We start from the raw sequence: 22,798 nt of genomic DNA, 5'->3' as shown, positions 1-22,798 counted from the left end.
CCTATTAATTTAACACATGTACGACTGTACTCAGTGTTGCACTATCAAATGCAATTGAAGCGCCTCTGTGCCAGGGTTTTTATGTTCCTGGTCAGGCTATAAATAACATATTATACCTACATGTAGTATTACTATCTATGCCTATGGCCAGTCATGTCGTCTCGTTCTATCGCAAAGAATCACCATTTGATGAGAGCGAGAGCAAAAACGGAAATGGATAGTTAACACTGTGGCCGTGTGTACTTATTTCACTTACTTATTTTTTACTTGTTTAACATCTCTTTAAAAAATTACATAATTTTACCCCAAAAACGGGGGTGTCACACGGCGCTAGTAACACTAAAGGGGGTAGAGGGGCGCGGGAGGGGCGCGTAGAAATGTTATCGAACACTCCTTCTGGTTTGTTCTGTATTCTGAGGGTTCGGGGTTGTGTTGTCGAGATATTTGTTTTTATTCGCAAACGAAATGTTTGAACAACGGCGACAATTTTATTTCGATTCAAATTTATTCCTAACGCTCGATTTATTGCGGGCAAAAGGAGTGCGCTGACGCTGCCCGCTCCCGCGCCGCTGTTTTCGAGAACCGGTCTATTTGATTTTACTTACGCATAAGATCCTGCCGCTCCCGCCCCGCTGCCCACCAAACTCGAGGCTGAGGCCTTAGGCCTAGGCCAGAAGCTTGATACTTGATCTGATTGGCTGATCCTCATTCAGGGATTTCTCTATCCTCCTGAGGGACAAAAGTCCCTCGTCCTATCTCTTTTGAGACCATAGTAGATTATACAGGAAGAAGGAAAAATAAAACGCCATTTACTAAGTTGAATATCCCAAATATATATTAAGATGAAACAAATTACAAAGGAATATTCAAACAGTTACATTGGTGACCAAGCTTACAATACGAGGTAAAGTCCAATGTGAACTGATAAGAAAATAAAAGATACTGCAAGAACATAAGCCAACTCCATTTTCAAGATAAGAAATAAAAAGAATGATAATTAATAGTTAATCTATAATAAAAGAACTTAACCGAACTACCTCTCCTAGTCAATGTAAAAAGTCAAAGAGTCCAGAAGTATAACTCTTACTCGAACATAGAAATGTTGACAGTTGCATTATATTTTTGTTTGTAGAATGCTCTCCCATTTTATCTGTTACATTACTAGTTCTTGTGGGAAGACGCAATCTACTTTTTCTTTTTTCAATTTTTATTTTGTGTTTTTATAATCGGGACCATTATACATATATATTTGTAAGAAGAATATTAAAAGCATAAAAATTACCAAGAACACTGCTATAATTACGGTTCTTGTTATTTAATAATAATAAATCTGGCAAAATTCTCTTGCTTTTGCCAGTACTGTAAAATATTACTCTTTCTTAGTAGCTTGTTGTTTAGCTTGGTGAGCCTGCAAAACAGCGACTGCCTCATCTACTTTAGCTTTGAGAGACTCTCCATGCTCCAACATATGAAGAAGTTCCGAATTGTCAATCTCTAGTAGCATTCCTGTTATTTTTCCCGCCAAATCAGGATGCATTCTTTGAATTAATGGGAAAAGACGTTCACCAAGCATTTGCTTCTGCTCTTGAAGTGGTGCTGCAGCTAACATAGTCGCGGTTAAAGGTTCTTGACCTTGAATATGAACAGCTGGTTGAGGTGCAGGAGGATTACGCATGTTCGCAGTATATTTGTAACCTGCCGGGCGCCCACTTTGAGTGACCAGCGGAGCTCGAATAGACGCAGCAGTAGCTACACCCTGCTGACCGGTAATAGGTCTAGCCCCAAGAGACGTACGTAGGGCGGCTTGGGTGGGGCCTCTGGGTGCAGGACGGAATGGAGCCTGCATGTTGGGGTAGCCAGATGCTGCAGTCTGAGTGCTTGGTCTTACCGGAGGCTGTGCTGTCCATCGTGGGGAAGGTCTTATTTGGGTCATTTGTGCTGGGCCATAGAAGCGTTGAGCCGGTGGAATAGTAGGCACGAAATACCCTCCAGCACCACCTGGCTGGAATATTTGACCCATTTGCTGCATGCGCATACTTGCCATTCGCTGCATATATTGAGATGTCAAATGAGCCTTGCGGTCTTCTTTACGTTGGGCCAGTGCGACATATAGTGGTTTCGTTCCAACTATGCGTCCATTCATTTCTGTCACAGCTTTAGTGGCTTCTTCCGGTGATGAGAAACATACAAACCCAAAACCTTTACTGCGACCATCTTCGAGCATTACCTGTAACAAAAGAAGTTAATTACATTACTATTTCAACAATTAATAAGTCCCTAACTTACAATATTTGTAATCTTATAAAAAAATATTAAGATAGGTGTAACATGATGAAGTGTTTAATTGAAACAAACCTTAGCTGAAGTTATTGTCCCGAAAGGCGCAAATTCTTTGCGAAGTCTTTCATCGTCAATAGTATCATCTAGATTTTTGACATATAAATTGACACCTTGGTAGCGGGTCAGACGCTCAGATTTTAATTGTTCAAATTTACGTTTCAACTCCTTTTGACGCTCGGCTTTCTTTTGCGCACGTCCAACATATAATGGCTTGCCTTCAACAAGCTCTTTTCCATTAAGTTCCATGCAAGCACGTTCAGCTGCATCAGGATCTTCAAATGCAACAAATCCAAATCCTCTAGAGGATCCATCTTCCTTGTACATTACTTTGTGGCTAGTTATTCTACCATACTTTTCAAACATGTCACGGAGCATTTCATCCGAAAAATCTTCACCAAAGTTTTTCACATACACATTTGTGAACAACTTAGCTTTCTCTCCAAGTTCCTTTTCGCGTTCCTTACGAGGAATAAATCTGCCAACGTACACTTTCTTTCCATTCAGTAACATACCATTCACTTTTTCAATAGATTTATTGGCAGCTTCTTCAGTTTCAAAGTGAACAAATCCATAACCCTTTGAGGCACCAGTTTCGTCTTGGGCCACTTTACAACTTAAAATATTACCAAAAGCTGAAAAAGTATCATACATAGCCTTGTTGTCAATTGTCTTGTCAAGATTTTTAATAAAAACATTCCCAACTCCAGATTTGCGTAGAGATGGATCTCGTTGGGACCACATGATTCTAATAGGTCTTCCTTTGATCATATCGAAGTTCATAGTGTCAAGTGCCCTTTCAGCTGTAACAAAAAATAATTACATTATTAAATTGTTGTTAAAAAATAAATTGTTATAGTAGCCTGTTCTTGGTAGTTAAAATAATTTAGATTCATTTACAAGACAGATTATAATGTACCTATGTCATCTACTTATTTAAAAAAATTGATTAACAAGATAAACATACATAGCAAGGATAATAGATAGATAAATAGGATAAGGATAACTTTTCTAAAGCAGTAGTGTAAAATATTTTTAAGCATTCTGTACAAAGACTAGTAACTACACTATAAATTGCTGGTTACATAAAGATAGACTACAGGGAAAGTACCTACATAAGGTATATACAGGGTGGAAACGATAAGTGATCTCATTCGATTATTACTAAACTATAGAAAATATCGAAAAACTGGTTACTGATCCTGAAAGTGCTTCACAAGCTCTTTCCAACGGTACCAATAATAGGTTACAGAATTAACTGGATCTATCTGAAAATTAAAATTTTTCAGCCTCCATACTAAATGTATGCCACCCAAACAATATTAGAAGTACAATTTTTTTAATTAATAATAAACACTTAAAATGAACTCGTAAATTGCATTCTTTTAAAAATTATTCTTGGAAAACATTGGTTTTTAGGCTTTACCTGCTATAATATTATCAAGACATGAGTGCCATGACTGTGGCTATACTAAATGTATGGAAGCTGGAAACATTGAATTTTTGGATGGATCCAGTTTATTTTGTAACCTATTCTTGGTACCGTTGGATAGAGCTCGTGAAGCACTTTCAGGATCAGTAACCAGTTTTAGAATATCTCTTATAGTTTTTAATATTATGTGGTTTTACTAAACGTATGATAGCTGGAAACATTGAATTTTCGGATAGATCCAGTTTATTCTGTAACTTATTATTGGTACCGTTGCATAGAGCTTGTGAAGCACTTTTAAAATCAGTAATCAGTTTTTCGATATCTTGTATAGTTTGGAAATAATTGAGTGAGATCTCTTAACATTTCCACTGTGTAGAAAATTTTATATAATAAAAACTGGATTTTATTTGTTAAATATGGAGTANCACAGATTGATAGTTTTTTTTTCATTGTATTACCAATAATTAGAGAGAAAATGATCATTCAGACAGTTGACTTAAGTATAGACTTTGAAGACTAATAACTTAAAAATTACTTGTTTCTTGCACATTATAATTTGGAATGTTTACTTTCAAAATTAATCAGATTTAATGCGAAAAGAACATATTTAGTTTTTCACCCTCGGTAACATTTGTCATGGAATGACCCAAGTACAATTTTTTAAATTAATAATAAACACTTAAAATGAACTCGTAAATTGCATTCTTTTAAAAATTATTCTTGGAAAACTTGGTTTTTAGGCTTTACCTGCTATAATATTATCAAGACATGAGTGCCATGACTGTGGCTATACTAAATGTATGGAAGCTGGAAACATTGAATTTTCGGATGGATCCAGTTTATTTTGTAACCTATTCTTGGTACCGTTGGATAGAGCTCGTGAAGCACTTTCAGGATCAGTAACCAGTTTTAGAATATCTCTTATAGTTTTTAATATTATGTGGTTTTACTAAATGTATGATAGCTGGAAACATTGAATTTTCGGATAGATCCAGTTTATTCTGTAACTTATTATTGGTACCGTTGCATAGAGCTTGTGAAGCACTTTTAAAATCAGTAATCAGTTTTTCGATATCTTGTATAGTTTGGAAATAATCGAGTGAGATCACTTAACATTTCCACTGTGTAGAAAATTTTATATAATAAAAACTGGATTTTATTTGTTAAATATGGAGTATATTGCCTGATTGATTAGCATTAAACGTCCTCAATAGAAAAATAAGTTATTTCTATACATCTTTAATTAGATAGTTAGGTACTTTTTTTTAAAGATTAGAAATAATATGCCTTTAACTAATATATTATATCATGCGTGAATGGGAGGGAAATAAGATAAAAATAAACAGGCTAGTTTAATAATGGGGTTTAGTCTACATATGAAATTCCCATTTGGTATAGATTTCATGAAAACTAGCACAATGATTTTAACAGATTCTCATGAACAACATAATATGTAGGTATCTAATGTTTTTAATAAAGTAGGTACATAGTATGTATATTGAGACAAGGCTATAGCAGTGATGGCCAAGAGGTCGACCGCGAAGACGATTTTGGTAGCCCAAGAGAGTTAAATAAACTGAACAGATGATGGAAAATTTAAAATGTTTTATTTCACTTTAGAAAAGTGTACCTAACTGTACCTTGCAGTCGACTGTAAGAAATATTTGCGAGCATAAGTAGACCTTACAGCACCCCGATTACGGTAACTTTTAACGTCTACAATCCAGACGCGTTTCTGATTCTGCAATACGATTGGTCATAACAGCTGACGTACGCTGTTGAACGACCAATCGTATCGCAGAATCGAGAAGCGTGTCTGGATTGTTGACGTTATAAGTTACCGTAATCGGGGCTCAGGTCAAAAGTTTGGCCTCCCCTAGGCTATAGTATACATTAATGGAGACCTAAGCCTTAGACAAACTGTCTAAAAAAATCATACTAATAAAAATGCAAAAGTAAATATTAACTAGGTCTATAGGTCTTGAAATTACATGTAAAACGAAACCAATAATGGGATTATCTATAACTGAAATTATTGAAGCAACAAATTGGCAATTTCATTTCCATTCTATATTTCAACAAAAAGCATGAAATACAGTTCAGTTGTAACAGACTAATTGCACAGCCTTCATGCAGTATGTGTTGAAAGTGTAACATAAAATCATGACCCAATCATTTCCTGTTTTTTTAGTGAATAGAAAGCGATGCTATGGCACTGGAATGTAGGTACGTGTTATTTGTTATGCACTGTGTAGGAACATGATTTTAAGATTAAAAAAATATTAAATGACCTTGAAAATAGTAAAAAAGACTTACCATCGGCAGGTTGCTGAAAATTCACATAAGCGTAGCCTAGGGATCTACGCGTGATCATATCGCGACAGACTCGAATAGAGAGTACGGGACCAGCCGTTGAAAATTTCTCAAACAACATGGCTTCAGTAATATCGGAGTGCAAGTCCCCGACATACAAAGATGCCATGGGGTAATTAGGTGGGCCTGGATTCATTTTGATATTTTCACTACTTCAGTATTTTAATGAACATTAAAATTGGCCTCAATTATTACGGACAACTTCACTTTCTCTTCGTAATGACTATCGCATTCCTTAGACCACGTTGCACGCTTACGTACACTAACTTAAAATCGAGTGATTCCCGTTGTTTATTTTATATTTTACAATTTTTTTGGTTTTTTATTAATTTTATATTTTTTTTTATATTTTAGAAGAAATTATTCACGAAATTATGAGGATTGTGTGACCTATTTTCGAGGGCACACACAACCTCACGTGAACACACCTTGCTCACCAAAAGGAAAGGTGACGTTTAGTTGTAGGAAAAGCAAAATGGCGGCGTGATGTCATAGANTCATCAGAGAGCTGCTCTCTGGATGTCATAGACAATTATTTGTAGTAAGCATAGAGGAATTATGGTGGTAAGAAAACAAATTTTGAGCCCTCCCTAAAGCATTGAGCTTAGCTCTAGACAAGGGAGACGTCACATAATAGTACAAGTTTTACAAAACAATAAAACTTGTATTATTGAGCAGAGACGATGCACAGCATCTGGTGAGAGATGCGTCTACTTCCGGTGTAGTTTTTTACCATTTTATACCTTAAATGACGTCATTTCCGCAATTATTTAATAGGAATTGATTTGACTTACTTCCGTTTGCCGAATTGAGCCCTCCCTAAAGCATTGAGCTTAGCTCTAGACAAGGGAGACGTCACATAATATTAATATAAGTGATTTGTTTGAGTTTAGTTAGATATGTAGTTGTTATTCTTTATTTTGTTGAATGTTGACATGTTTTTGTTAATTGTGGTAGGAGGGCAAAACATGCGCTGAAGACCCGGCTTTAGACATACTCTTTAATCCGTCTGTGTTCAAGCCTCTAAGGCTACACGGCTTGGCCATGGCCATTAGACAGAATGCCAAATGTTGCGACAGTTTTTCACAGTCGAAAAGCCTTTTTTTGTAAAGAGTTTGAACGGATTCGATTTTCGATTCGATCAAAAAGTGCCACTTGTCTACTAGACTCACTGGTGGCCAAAAGCCTATGTCCATTGCCTACGTTAAATGTAAAAAAGAAAAATAATTTTGACATTGACACTGACGACAGCTTTAAGTTTTTCTTTTTTATTGGGATCGTGACTGTCTATCGGTTAGTGTTAATAATAAATCGACAAAAATCTTGTGTAAAACAAGTGTAAAATAAATTGCAAATCATGTTTTGAATAAAATATTTAGTACCCTAATAGTCCACATCATTATTTTGTGTTTTTATTTTGTTTTTAGGGAAGTTGTGTATCTCTAACCAAACATGGGGAAGGGTAATAATATGATCCCTACTGGTCATTTTCACAAAGACTGGCAACGATTTGTGAAAACTTGGTTTAACCAGCCTGCTAGAAGACACCGCAGGAAGCAGAATCGCATCAAGAAAGCTAAGGCTGTTGCACCTCGTCCTGCTGCAGGACCTCTGCGACCGGTTGTGCGGTGCCCGACCGTTCGTTATCACACGAAGGTCCGCGCTGGCCGTGGATTTACTCTTCGTGAAATCAGAGTAAGCACTTAAATTTTATTGCAAGTAGGTAAAAGCATTGTTGTTTTATTGGATGAGCTCGTCTGGTTCAGACGATTTATTTTCTATTTGGATTAATTAATCGACCGATCGATGAATTTCCGTAACACTAAGGAAGTATATCTCGACTAGCACAAATGTATGATTGCACACAGAGTTAATTAAACATCAGCATAAATAAGTTTTACCAATTTTATTGACTATACAAGAGTAATAATCTAATGAACCTGAACAATTATATATCCCAGTTTAATTTTGACCTTACAACAGCTATGGGACAATAGGTGGCCTAGTGCTGAAAAGTATTCATCATCATCTCAGCCATGGGACATCCACTGAAGAACATAGGCCTCCACAAATGCTTCCCATGTTTAAAGTATTATAGTTAGTATTTATATTGATGTAAGGCAGTAAAGACAAAGTAAACTGTAATGTTGAGTCTAATGTTGTCTCGGTAATTACATTAACTATTGCAATCAATAGCATTATGTTTTACAGTTAAGACTTACTTATGATGAAGGGGNACCCTAGGTCAAACCAATTTCTGTGGTAACCATATTAACAATTTAATTTTTTTCAGGCTGCTGGATTAAACCCTGCATTTGCTAGAACTATTGGCATTGCAGTGGACCCACGAAGACGCAACAAGTCGGTTGAGTCCCTGCAGACAAATGTCCAAAGATTGAAGGAGTACAGAGCACGACTTATCCTCTTCCCTAAGGGCAAAAAGGTAATTAATTATACATTATTTAAATAATATTTACATATTTGTATAATAGAAATAAATGGCTATAAAAGTAGTAATTCAATAACCAATTGATAATTTTATGTAAAAAGCTTATGAATTAAAGTCAGACAACTTTCAAATTATATTATTATGTCAGCAATAACAATAACATAGTTATGAGACTTTATTTAATTAATTTGTTTTTCTTAATATTCAAACAAGTAGTAAAATCAATCTCGAGAGACATAACATAATGCTATTGAATTTGTGTTGATTTTAATTTTCTATTATTTGTATTTTCTTAGCATCAGTAACTACTTTTCTTTTGAGGAGTCCTCATGCCCTTGTCATAAAATGAAGAATATGGTTATAAATTAATATTGTTCTCAGGTTCTTAAGGGTGAGGCCACTGAAGAGGAACGCAAGCTGGCTTCTCAGCTCCGTGGTCCTTTGATGCCAGTCCAGCAACCAGCACCGAAGTCCACTGCTCGCGCGATAACTGAAGAAGAAAAGGACTTCAAAGCCTACCAATACCTAAGAGGGGTGAGTAACATAAATTATGAAAAAACTGATGCCAGAACAAAATATCTCATATTTTCATTTTATGGTAATATCAAGGATTTTGATAAATTACTTCCAATTCGTTGATGATTATGTATGCCATGTAATTATGGGGCTCATTCATCCTATGAATTTAGTAATCTTGTGAAAAACATTCTAGGCCATTGTCTTTTCTTAGATAAAACATTTGTTTATGAAGAAGAAAATAATTAATTTCTGTTTTCATTTAATTTATCTGTGTTCCAGGCCCGATCAATCGCCAAACTCGTTGGTATCCGCGCCAAGAGGCTGAAGGATGCTGCTGAAAATCCAGATGATGTTACTAAAGCCCCAACATCAGTGAAGGAACCTAAGGCTAAGAAGTGATCTAAATAAAATTAACATCCAGTTAACATTAAAGTGGTTTCATTTTAGACTAAGAACTTAATTGATTTAAGAATAGACTCTGACCAATTATGAAAAGCCATAAAAAAAGCGGACGTAACGTACATTCACCTTACCTTCCTATTTCGTATCCTAGCTTTTTCTTTTATTTTTACAGTAGTACATACATAAAAGTCAGTTTCAGTTAAATTATAATTTAATTAAGGTGTAATTNCTTTTGTTTCACTTATCAGTTACATTTGTCAATGTGTGCAATTTGGAATAGCTCGGCACGGATTAAAATCGTAATTTCTATGAACGTAACATATCTATAGTTCTGTAATATCATTGATTGGTGGAAAAACATTTTTTTTTTATAAACAATTAACAGGTACCAAAAAATGTGACTTGAAAAAAGGGCTCACCTCTGGGATAAATTAGACCAATTTTGGTGGTTATAAAACCAAATAATGATCTTACGTATCCTTTTTAACAGATGGATAGCGATAAATCCCAAATTTAACAGTTATGTAGCCATAAAAGTTGGCTCAAGCGTAACTACCTATTTTTTGAAGAAGTAACTCTGGATCTTTCTAAGAACACATTTTTGGCGTAAAAACCTTTCCTTTAATGAAATGAAGTTAAGAACTAGGCTTTCAAATGGAACCAATGTTGGTGGGAAGTGGGGATGCATACGTTAGAGAAGTGCTTATTGCGGGAGGTGCGATTTATTTGATGCCGAGTGTATTATTACTGCTGCGGCTATAGAAACTGAAAGCACTACTCGTAATACATGCATGGTGCTATTTGCCAAAATACGATATAGGTAATTGATACTTCAAGTGTGCGTACTAACAGCCGACTCAACTCGGCCAGCCAGTGCCTGAGGCATTAGAGCGGCACGAGAGAAGTGCGGAGCTTATAAATCTGAAGTCTGAAGTCTCGTCGTTGACGGTTGACGTTACAAAAACGCCTTCTCGTGCCGCTCTCATAACTCGGGCACTGACAGAATACACTAATCTAAAATCTCCTTTTTACCCGACTGCGGCCTCCTATACAATAATAGGTCAGCTTTTTCCATAACGAATATCAAAAAATATATGTCCAGCTTGGGTTACAAATGGTATAGATGACCCACGCTGAACTGTCCCGCCAAACTCAATGACAGGGGGGCGCTACTAACGTTCAACTATATGGTTTCCAACATGGCAAAAATCGGAACTACCGATCCGGTATTGACGGTGGCGCCCCACTGTCAATGTCATGCATAGGACAGTTCAGTATTTTGGAACTATATAAGTTTATGGTTTATGTAACGTTTTTATTTTACGTAGATGTACAGACAACGGTACGTCAGGGTAAACACTGTGGGGTCTTATGTAGTCGTAATAGATGCGAATTTGCAAAAAAAATGGGTAGTCTGATGTGCTGTCGTCTGTACATTTTATGGTAAATAAATTAAAAACGTAATATTCTTAAGTATACTTTATTAATTAATCTATATTACATACACATACATTGATAAAATAATGAAAATACATCCAATACCACAACGGATGCTAAACGAAAACCATAAGCATTTACACCTACAAGAAACCTAGGAATTCATTAAAGAATTGATTTACACTCCTACGCCGATGATTTAACTTCAATGTCGTTTTTTTCGTTAACGTTTTCAGTTACGTTGGTATCATTTTCTTCTAACCCATCAATTTTAAGTTTCTTATCGCTCTTGCGGAATTTGTCATACCTGAAAAAATAAGGAATCTATATAAATAAAAATTAATTGATGATTCGTTAGTCTGATTAAAACTCGAGAACGGCTGGGCCGATTGAGCTGATTTTGGTTTTAAAATGTTTGTCGTAGTCCAGGGTAGGTCTAAACGGTGAGCAAATACGCGCGCGATATTGTTTTTCTGTGACAGACAAAATTCCACGCGGGCGAAGCCGCGGGCGGGAAGCAAGTATTAAATAAAAATGTTAATGCACATATCATACACGCAGACCATCCATCAATATGGTACAAATAACGAATTTCCACTTATACCATACTAGGTTTTGCCGGCTTATTCCACTATTCCCCGTTAACGCCAATTGGAGCTTATAATGTTAAAAATAAAATCCTATAATAACGGGGAATAGTGAACAAAAAGTTCACTACATATAGTGGAACACACACAAATCACAAATAGTGGAATAAGCCGTTTTGCCCGCGGCATTGAATTTTTTTTTTAAATGCCTATTATTTTGACAAAATGCCACATAGATTTTTTTATATTTTTTTGATAACCAGCATAACTTGCCTCAACACCCAGTTCCGGCTTGAAGTTACATTACGGGACACCCTGTATACACTCAACATCAAATAAATCGCACCTCCCGCAACAAGCACTTTCAAACGTATGCATCCCCACTTCCCACCAATATTGGCACCATTTAAAAGCCTCTAGTTCTAAGCTTCATTTCACTAAAGGAAAGGTTTTTACCCCAAAAATGTGTCTTTAGAAGAATCCAGAGTCACTTCTTAAAAAAATAGGCTATTATGCTTGAGCCAACTTTTATGGCTATAAATCTGTTAAGATGGGATTAATCGGTATCCATCTGTTAAAGAGGACACGTGTGATCATTATTTGGTTTTATATCCATAAAATTTGGTCTAATTGATCCCAGAGGTGAGCCCAAAGTGAGGTCTNGGAGATTTAAATAAGAAGATAGCAATACTACAGTTCACACTAAAAAGAGAGGTAGGGCCACAGAGAGCGAGATAGATATAAGTAGGTATTTGACTCAAGTTTTTGTTCCAACTTTGCCCTCCATTTTTTTCTTTAGCTTCATGCTAATGACATAAGATTTTTGCCCAGTGTTGCCAGAAGGATACTTTTGTAACCTTTTAGGTTACTTTTGAACTGCAGTGGTTACTTTTAGGTTACACTAATGAAAAGGTTACTTTTAGGTGATTTTTCAGAAATTGTAGAATTAACTTTTACAGGTTATTCAGTAAAAAATATTAATAGTGACAATGTAAAAATTATGTCATGAAGTGCATTTAAACTTGAATTTGGTTTATTATTTGTTAAAAAAATGAGTTTTAGCAAATGTTTTTCGATAATAAAACTCAAATCCATGAAACGTTTTTATACGACTGGTCACTTTTCGAATTTAGATGATCAATTGTATTCATTTTCCATCCATGAACAACCTTACACAATCATCGCTCCGCACCCCCCAGTATGAAGGTTACTTTTTATTCAAAAAGGTTACTTTTTTATATTTCTGGTAATTTCTGAGTAGACCCGACTGGCAACACTGTTTTTGCCTCACTCTTGACGAAGCGTTTGTATGAAGACTATCCATCTAGGTTTTATTAATCTAAGGGTGTAATTATGTAGATCGTTTACATTTTTGTACTATACTCAACATCAAATAAATCGCACCTTCCGCGACGCGAACTTTAAAGATTTTCTTCTGACACAATCATGGTGCCCTAACAATATTGGTGTTTTTGGTTTATTGGTGGCAATGATATTATATAAAAACAAAAGCAGATATGTTATAAGCGCTCGCGCTGTGAATACTCAAATACGTCCCAATTGGGACGTCTTGTGTTTAGTCTTCGTGTGGCCTGCGTCGTGCGCAATCGCGTGCGTACCACACCGTAAGTTCCTGTGTTCTTACCAAAATAAATAAAAAATGCCATCGTGTGTGTTTCGAAAGTGTACCAATTATGACTCTAAAGTAAACAAAATACAAGGGATCTCTTACCACATGTGATTATGCAAAATTATTTAGTATTTATATTTTCAATTATTTATGCAAACAATCAAGACGCCATGCGCCATGTTCAAGTTAAGAAAGAGAAAGCGATCTTGTTTTGACGTTAGAGCGATAAGGATGCGTGCTATGTTTGTTACGCGATAACTCCGCCAATTATGAACCGATTTGAACAAATCTTTTTTTGGCGTATAGGTAATACCTCAAGGGTGGTCCCATTTGAATTTAATAACAGAAAAAACAACCCCCAAGGGTGGAAAATTGGGGATGAACTTTTTTATACGCAATATCTCCGCCGATTATAAATCAATTTGAACGATTATTTTTTGGTTGAATAGATATTATCAAAAGGGTGGTTTCATGCGAATTTGAAGAAAATATTTCACCCCCAAGGGTGGAAAATTGGGGATGAAATTTTTTATACGCAATATTTTTAATTTTTAGTTTTTTTTTGTGTTCACTCATTTGAAGTCGGTTTTATTTTTTTAAAAAGTTAATTATTTTCATCCAAGCTGGAGCAGCTGGTTTTGTAATTTTGATAACAATTTAGAGAAGCATTATTCAGGGTTACATAACAAAAAAAAAATTTGGAAAAAGTGAAGATTTGTGGCAACACGAGTAAAAAGACCGTCACCGGGAGTAGAATTTTTTGTTTTTTTTTTAAATGCCTATTATTTTGACAAAATGCCACATAGATTTTTTTTATATTTTTTTGATAACCAGCATAACTTTCCTCAACACCCAGTTCCGGCTTGACGTTACATTACGGGACACCCTGTATACACTCAACATCAAATAAATCGCACCTCCCGCAACAAGCACTTTCAATCGTATGCATCCCCACTTCCCACCAACATTGGCACCATTTAAAAGCCTCTAGTTCTAAGCTTCATTTCACTAAAGGAAAGGTTTTTACCCCAAAAATGTGTCTTTAGAAGAATCCAGAGTCACTTCTTAAAAAAATAGGCTATTATGCTTGAGCCAACTTTTATGGCTATAAATCTGTTAAGATGGGATTAATCGGTATCCATCTGTTAAAGAGGACACGTGTGATCATTATTTGGTTTTATATCCATAAAATTTGGTCTAATTGATCCCAGAGGTGAGCCCAAAGTGAGGTCTCTTTTCAAGTCACATTTATGGTATATGATAATCATTTATTTAGAAATTAAATGTGTTTTTCTTTAAGGATATTTATTGGGCTTTCAAATAACACCAATATTGTTGGGGCACCATGATTGTGTCAGAAGAAAATCTAAATTTCGCGTCGTGGAAGGTGCGGTTTATTTGATGTTGAGTGTATTTAGTTTATAGTATTAGCATGTACTATCATGTAAAAGTAGGTATTAAAGTGCTACAGTTCTGGGGACAAAGCGAACGTTTCACAAATTTGCGATCGTAAGATTCTAAGCGGTTCTACCAATTACAGAAGGTGACAGATACATCATACACAAACCCGGTCCAAGAAACTTCGTGAATGTTAAAACTAAAATGTTTTAATGTTCACGAAGTTTCTTGGACCGGGTTAGTGTATGATTCTGTAAATGACTGTATTCTGAAATTCGGAAGAAAGATATTTTATGAATGACGAATATTCAGGTTGGATAGATGGACACGCGTTTTCGAGTATCCACCTGGGTGGCTGTTTTAGGCTTGATTTCCTCCTACGCTGACGTCGGTCGCGTACATCGGTCGAGCGTACGAATAAACACAATGTTCTATGAAGCACCGCAATGCAACGCCGTCGTCAGCGGCAGATGATTACATAGAACTAGTGTGTAATCGTGCGCGCCGCTGACGTCGGTCACCGATGTCAGCCTAAAAGGAAATCAACCCTTAGGGGAATTTCGCGTATACATTCGGCGACCATTTATTATTAGACCGTTATTAAAAAAAAATACCTGTCAAGGTCATCGTCATCGTCACTGCCTTCATTGCCTTGCGGGTCGACCTCTCGTAACAACTCTCCAATATCTTTGTCAACATCAGCCCATAACTTGTCTTCATTGCCTGGCAATAAATTTATAGTTGAAAATCCGTTGGCAATACCAGACTACAGAGAAGTAGATATCAGAATTATTATTAAGATCTAACACAAACTAGTTTTATCTGTTTGATCACAAAAAAGGTGCAAAACAGAAAGAGCAAAATGAGAATGGTCAAATATTACACTGAACCTTTACTTTAGCAAACATTAAATAAAGAAGTTGAGCAATATTATTTTAACACTCACCTGATGTGTTAGCAGTTTCTCCATTTTCAACTTTCTTTGACTCTTCTGCAGGTTCCGTTTTTTCAATTTTGACTTCGCTATCTTCTGTGACTGCTGCATCCTTCTCTTCATCTTCTGTTGGTTCAAATAATAAAAAAGTAATGAGCAATTTTTACGTTTGACAGACCACAATGACGTAATTATTATTACCTATCTAAATTAGGGTCACTCAATTAGACAGGGTGCATTTGTGCTGCCAGCTGCATTCCTGCATGCATTTTAATCGGATAGTGAGACAGTCGTCCTGAGCGCATTCGTCACAGTTCGATCAGTTCGTCGGTGAATCAAATTATTATCGAGTGTTGTGTAGAATATACAGGGTGTTAGGTAAATGGGTATATGAGCCGACACTAGCCCATGTTAACATGGTCATATAAATGGTATGGTGAAGTCAGAAAATTGATATCTTCATTTTAATTTTCATACAAACCGATTTTATAAAAACATTTTTGTATGAAAATTAAAAAAATGAAAATGATGATATCAAATTTCTGACTTCACCATACCATTTATATGCTCATGTTAACACGGGCTAGTGCCGGCTCATATACCCATTTACCTAACAGCCTGTAGAAACAAAATAGTAGGATACCTTTCTGCTGGTGCAGCTGACGGTGAATTCGCTCGGCGTGCTTGCGCAGCGTGCGCGTGTCGCGGTGCTGCACGTAGCGGCCCAGGTGGATGCGCAGGCGGCAGTGCTTGCGCAGCGCCTCCGCCTCGTCCGCGCCGCCCGCCTCGGCGCGCGGCAGGTACACGCGGCACAACTCACACCACCATACCTGAACGACACCGTTACGAATTAATACGACTCAACCAGGGTTCGAAAGGATAATTATCTTGATAATGACAGATGGATAATAATTATCAGTTGATAATAACAAAAAAATGCGCTCGTAAAAGTGAACTGTATTCGAAGTTTTCAAACTCGTGCGACTGTGGTGAACGTTATTTAACATTGATAGTTTTAAAACCTATCTATTTAGCTCCATAACGATCTTTGTTAACTAGCGTTAAAATATTTATCTATTTTCCACAACGCTTTATGCGACTAGCGACTACTTGACAACAATCAGTAACCAAAAACATAAAGCAACAATCTCAATGTAACATCAGATTTCTTATGAAACAATATGACAAATGTATATTACACTGTTGATAATTATCACGAAGCGTAATTATCTTGATAATTTCGAACCCTGGACTCAACCATCATTTTTAGCCCATGATTAATATGTCTATGCACTTTTATTACCGAGCTTAAAACTGTAATCTCCTTCCTCTTACCTCCATTTTCTTGATGTGTTCGCTGCCAATGTTTATTTCAACCTTAGGTTTCTTGGGCGACGTTTCCTCCTTTTTCTCACCACCAGAATCTTCATCTTCGACTTCTGAAAATATATCAATAACAAAACCAATTTGTCTCACGCATGTTTTGGATTAGTTAGATTATGCAAATGTTAAATACATAATATTCACCATCTACGTCGCCGACAGAGTCCAGAGTCATAAAGTTGTCCAAGTCGACGTCCATGCCTTCATCGCCGCTGGCCTCGGCTTTAGGGCTAGCCCGCCGGGCCGATTGATTGGCTTTTCTCTAACATAAAAATTATAATCAGTCATAAGGTGGAGAGCGACACTAAATAAAATAACAGGTTCGAACTCGGGACCCATCACGACGATGAGAGTTTTTTAGCGAAAGTCACCTTAATAATAATAATAAATAACTTTATTTATTAACACACATTACAAAAAACAATACAACAGATTTTAAAAAGAAAGAGACGAATGCATGTTAATAGGGCGCCCGCTCAGTTTTAGTTGGGACACCTTATAGGATGTCCCGACACTGATTTTCAGCGGGAAGCCCTATTAGCTACTGCGCATCCCTACCGGCGAGCCTGGTGTAAAAGGAAAATAATGTTAATATAAATTTAAAGGATAGTGCCAGGGTCTGGACCAAGTGCTGCCCAGAATCAACCCATAGTGCATTTTGTTCCTTAGGCCAATACTAATGTGTAAACCGAAGCGCACTGAAATCTATCCCTGGAGTTAAGAGAAAAAAAGAGTTTTGTTTTGAATTATTTACATACAAAATATCATCGATATATACGTACTACGCATAATATTTCGTGATTTTGGCATTAAATAACACTCGCTATGTTAAACTTAACCATACTGCATCCGTACACCTTACTTTAGTGCGACTTAGACATTCTTTATAAGCGATCTAACGCTGTTGCAATAATTTGGTTAGTTGACAGAAATCATTATTTCCAAAATGAAGCAAGAAGTTTTAGTTCTCTATCATCTGAAAAATCAATTTATTGGTGTATTACAATCGATTATTGAAGTTATTGTAAGTTAAAACTTCTTGCTCCATTTAGGAAATAATTAATTTCGGTCAACTAACTAAACTACTGAAACAGCGCTTGATCGCTTATAAATAATGTCGAAGTCGTACTAAAGTAAGGTGTACGGATGCAGTATGGTTAAGTTCAACATAGCGATTGTTATTTAATGCCAAAATCGCCAAATCTTATGCGTAGTAGGTATACATCGATGATATTTTGTATGTAAATAATTCAAAACAAAACTCTTTTTTTCTCTTAACTCCAGGGATAGATTTCAGTGCGCTCCGGTTTACAAATTAGTATTGGCCTGAGGAACAAAATGCACTATAGTTTCATTCTGGGCAGCACTTGGTCCAACTTCCATACATGGATTGGCACTGTCCTTTAAAACTAAAACAGCACAGAAGGGATACGCAGCAACTATTAGTCGCGGGGTACGTGGACACGAACATAAGCCAATACTAATAATAATATAACACAGACACAATTCGATAATTATCAGGAATTACCTTCAAGTGCTCCAGCGAGCAGATGTGGTGCTCGTAGATCATCGGCGAGCGGAAGGTGACGCGGCAGATGCGGCAGAAGGGCATGAGGAAGCGCTTCATGGCGCGGTGCGTGTCGGTGAGGTTGTGCGCGTGGCGCGTGGTGCGGTGGTTGAGGCGGCACACGAGGCAGAACGTGGTGCGCGGCGCCAGCTCGGCGCCCGCCGCCGCCTCCAGCTCCCGCTGCGCGCCGCGCTGCGCCACGCGCATGCGCAGCAGCTGCGCCTTGTGCCGCCGCGCCACCGCGCTCATGGCCGCGCGGTGCTTGCTCGACACCAGGTGCTTCGCGTAGCCCTGCGACACCGACCCGGTTAGGTGCTTATGCAGAAATTTGTTTGTGAAGGAGCATGTAGGTATATCGAAAATATTGCACGGTAATACATGTATTCCTAATTGTGAACGCAGTGATTAGGTATGACCTTACATACTTACATTAGCCTACAGATTTGATTTGACTACATAACTCTTGCACTTTACATAATTTATTCTGCTAGTACTACCTGATTAGAAAGGCTTAACTGTCTTATAGTAGGCGCACACCGTTGATTTTTAGTTGGCCGATAGTTGTGTCCGATTTTAATTTGTATGAAGAATCGGCCAAATCGAATCGGCGTAGTGTGCGCACTTCCATAAATGCCCATACTGATCAACTGCCCGACTAAACTATCGGCCGACGAAAAATCAACGGTGTGCCTTACTCTTAAGGGTGCCTTACTCTTAAGGGTGCCTCTACCTTATTATGGCATGTAATTTGCATTATTATCAATTAACTGATATTTCGATGTATATTGAGATAGTATTATTAAAACATAGGTAAGTAAACAAGAAATATACTGACTGCGAAAGTAGCACACTTATCCTTGCAATGGACGCAAGACAAATGCACGTATGGGCGGGCGCGCGGCGGCGCGGCGTCGGACGCGGTGTCCGGCTCCTTGTCCGTGTCCTCGCCGCCGTCCGCTGGCTCGCCGTCGGACGCCTCCGCTTCGGGCTACACAAAGAACAAGATTATTATTATTTTGTATCTAAACAATGAATAATTTAAGTCACAATTTCAGTTCAACACACATTTTTGCTTGATTAGGCGATTATATTGAACTCCTTCCATTACACCCACCTTAGGTGACTTGATCTTGGTTTCCTTCTTCTCTTCGGTGGTTTCTTCTTCTTCCTCTTCTTTCTCATCAGCATCCCAATCTTCTTCAGTTGATGAGGCATCTTCTTTAGATTTGATAGAGCTGTTTACAATAGATTTCATTTAACACAAATTCCCATTATTCATAAGAAAACAAGAAGTATCTAAAAATATTTTTCTAAAGTATTTAAAGAGTAGCAGTTCTTCATTTGTGTAGTAACAAAGTAGAAAAACATTTGGCCTAATATCATTTTACTTAAGAACTGTTTTATCTCCTTTTAACTTCAATCATCTTTTACATATCTCAAAATAATCATAGTTATAGGTTGATCATTCCCATGACCATGCAGTTTTATTTGGGCTTACATAATTTTATCAAATTTTTATACAGACTACAGGCATAGTTACTTTTTCAATTTCTATATACCTTTTTTTTTCAATTAAGGCCATTATTTGTCTCTGCTATATGAATATTAGAACTAGAATTAAGAGCGTTGTCACATTTTTCATGCAGAAATCGAGAATTTGGCAGATTTCGAAATGATTTTAGTCATATAATTTATTGTTATAGCTTCTTTTGACTTATATCATCGTAATTATCATACGTTTTTACGGAATGTCTATTGACAAAATCTCGTTCAAATTGGATTTTTGCCTACGAAAACAGCGAATTTCGAAAGCCCGTTTTCCAGGTAACTCGCGAAGGCACAACTTTGAACTAATATTACAACAAATTTATATCTAAGTAAGAAGATNAATTAATATGTTGATAGTCAAAGTGAAATTAGACCAAACATAATTCAATCATATAACAGGATACAATTATTGCAAGTAATTTAATCCATCATAAAATACAAAGAGTATCTTCATCTGGCATTGCATACAAACCTCACACACTTTCAGTGTTACCTCTTTGTGCTAGTAATCATCAGTTACTCATCGGTAAAAGATCTGTTCTTTCTCTGTTGCTCAATGCAATAGAATACCAGTCATTTCACATTCAGTGACAGACGCTGGAACCTATCAATCTCTCACTTAGGTTTCGAACGCATCTCAACGGCGCAACTGCAATCATCAAAACAAACTAAAGTATTATTTTCGTTATTCAATTACCTTCTTCCTTTGATAGATCTGAACGCGCGGGTATACCCGAGGGTCCGGTCATTGAACCGCCTAGAGGTAAACGTGCCTCGCGAGCGCGGCGCGCCGCGGAAGGAGGCGCGCGAGCGGATCGTGCGGCCGCGGAAGGAGCGGCGCGAGGCGCGCGGCCGCAGCGCCGAGCGCGCCGGCTCTCGCGGCGGGCCCATGCCACTTGGCTTGCGGTACGCTTCGCGGTTGGGCGAGCGCCTTCTCTCCTCGCCGCCGTACGACCTCCTGTCACCGCTGTAACTCTCTTGTCTACCGCTGTACGATCCGCCGTAATGTCCGCCGCCATCATGGCTACGTCTATCGCTCGATGATCCCTGTACAAATTCTCTATGTTTCTTCCGACTGGTATGGTAAATCGATTAGCAATACAATTAATACAACATTACATCTCTCTCAGTTCCACCACATAATCAATTAACCAAAATTCTTGTGGTCTATTGATTGTAAAATACCAATTAAACCTTGTTAAAGTATACTAATCAGCGACTTCGTTACTAAAACCTTTGTGTAGGAAAATACATGTGATAAGATAATAAAATCTCATATGGGCCTCAATTTTGTCTAACTGATATCACTTTTTAATCTGTTACGATTCTACTACATGTTTCAGTGTCCATAACATTCAACAAATAATATGTCACATGAATATCTCTGAAGTTATAACCTCTTTCCTCTAGATTTGCGGGTTATTGAGAATGACTGGCAATGAAACTTCAATCACAATCCTGTTAACATTTTCAATAATCATTAGCACAGAATAATTAACATTTTAGCTCTTTTGGATAGCTTGTAACATGTCACATTAATCTTATCATCATAGATCCTAAGGCCATGGCATCTTTATAGAAATTCATCAGTTTTCTTCTTTGTACAAATTTGTCTCTGCAGAGGCGGCCTTACATTGCATGACAGTGGTGATTAGGTAGAAGGATTCTCTTTGTGTAATGGCAAAATTGTACAAAAAGAAGCTTTCTCTTTGAACTCATTTTTTTCTCATTCAAGCATTGAAGACCAGAAGTGTCAAGTTTTCAGAGGACTGAAGAGTCGAGGCATGTCAATCATATTTGGATAAGACATTCAGGTGCTCGTCTGATATGCCTAATTAGTCTAAGGCCGCCACTGTTTATACAATATCCTCCCCATTTTTGCTGTTAGCTATATTTATGTAGAAATATATTATTTAAATACTAACCTCCATTCTCATTCTCTTACGCTCAGGAGATCCAGATCTTCCGCCATAGTCTCGGTTTGAATAACTCGCAGAACTTTCCTAAAAAAAGTATTGTTGATATTAAAAACTAGACAGTGATGCATAATTTTAAGGTAAAGGCATAGTATTATTTGGGATGGTGTTGGTTTTGTTCAGACATTAAGTAGAATTAGAGTTTTATCACATTTTTAACTTACCGATCTATAACTTTTTTTGGAATAAGGTTCTTCCATCCTGTCACGGCTGCTGGAGTATCTATGACCACTACTATTGTTGTAGCGGGAATCATTGTTGTATGATGAGTAGCCACCACCACGTCCTCCACGACTCTCGTAGGACCCACGATTGCTGCTCCCTCGGTAAGATCCGCGATAACTACTTCCCCGGTTGAAGCTGCCTCTCCCGCTGTATCCTCCATAGCCGCGTCCGCGAGATGACATCTTCGAATAAAAATTATAATAGATTGATGATAATCTATGATAATGCTTGGCAGTCCAAATGTAATAAACAATAAATAATATCGAGATTTAGTATTGTTCTGAACAATAAATAATGATTCTGTTTTTTAATGACATGGAAAATTAATGCCGGTGCGACACACGAAATGGCGTCCGGGCGCGCTCCGTCCGCGTCATTAAAAATAGGTTATTTTCTCACCATGATACCGTATAATTACACAGGAAGAAAACATACATAATTATTTTATCGTTCTTACCGCATTAATAGTCCACAAAACTGGAAAGTAGTCAAAATATTCACAAGACACCACACCAAAGCACGTCACTCAATCAAGCAACTTAAACCATAGAGAAACTTAAACCACAGACTAGAGCAAAGACTAAAGAGGGAGGGAGGAGAC

General features: G+C 37.2%; 3 protein-coding genes across 3 annotated transcripts; 1 reads left to right on the top strand and 2 right to left on the bottom strand.

Annotated features, from left to right (window-relative positions):
* Positions 1-1,119: 1,119 nt before the first annotated feature.
* On the bottom strand, positions 1,120-6,278 carry Pabp (poly A binding protein). Its single transcript, XM_028300281.1, has 3 exons — positions 6,086-6,278; positions 2,356-3,140; positions 1,120-2,227 (listed from the first exon to the last, which is right to left on the bottom strand). Exons 1-3 carry the CDS (start codon positions 6,276-6,278, stop codon positions 1,370-1,372), a joined length of 1,836 nt encoding a protein of 611 aa, XP_028156082.1. The 3' UTR covers positions 1,120-1,369.
* A 1,051-nt stretch (positions 6,279-7,329) lies between these two features.
* Positions 7,330-9,537, top strand: RpL13 (ribosomal protein L13). The gene is made up of 5 exons (XM_028300306.1): positions 7,330-7,435; positions 7,570-7,837; positions 8,436-8,585; positions 8,973-9,125; positions 9,390-9,537. The coding sequence occupies exons 2-5, from the start codon at positions 7,595-7,597 to the stop codon at positions 9,507-9,509; spliced, it is 666 nt and encodes a 221-aa protein (XP_028156107.1). The 5' UTR covers positions 7,330-7,435; positions 7,570-7,594; the 3' UTR covers positions 9,510-9,537.
* Positions 9,538-10,976: 1,439 nt separating this feature from the next.
* LOC114349771 (Ciz1 zinc finger protein) lies at positions 10,977-22,765 on the bottom strand. The gene is made up of 13 exons (XM_028300277.1): positions 22,655-22,765; positions 22,137-22,379; positions 21,922-21,999; positions 20,694-21,043; positions 19,563-19,683; positions 19,284-19,436; positions 18,410-18,739; positions 17,026-17,143; positions 16,834-16,937; positions 16,142-16,328; positions 15,511-15,624; positions 15,179-15,287; positions 10,977-11,256 (listed from the first exon to the last, which is right to left on the bottom strand). The coding sequence occupies exons 2-13, from the start codon at positions 22,377-22,379 to the stop codon at positions 11,136-11,138; spliced, it is 2,028 nt and encodes a 675-aa protein (XP_028156078.1). The 5' UTR covers positions 22,655-22,765; the 3' UTR covers positions 10,977-11,135.
* Positions 22,766-22,798: the final 33 nt, after the last annotated feature.

This window comes from Ostrinia furnacalis, unplaced genomic scaffold, assembly GCF_004193835.3.
Source record: "Ostrinia furnacalis isolate ACB-3 unplaced genomic scaffold, ASM419383v2 OfSCF0710, whole genome shotgun sequence".
Lineage (NCBI taxonomy): Eukaryota > Metazoa > Arthropoda > Insecta > Lepidoptera > Crambidae > Ostrinia > Ostrinia furnacalis.
This window is presented reverse-complemented; position numbering and strand designations above follow the sequence as displayed.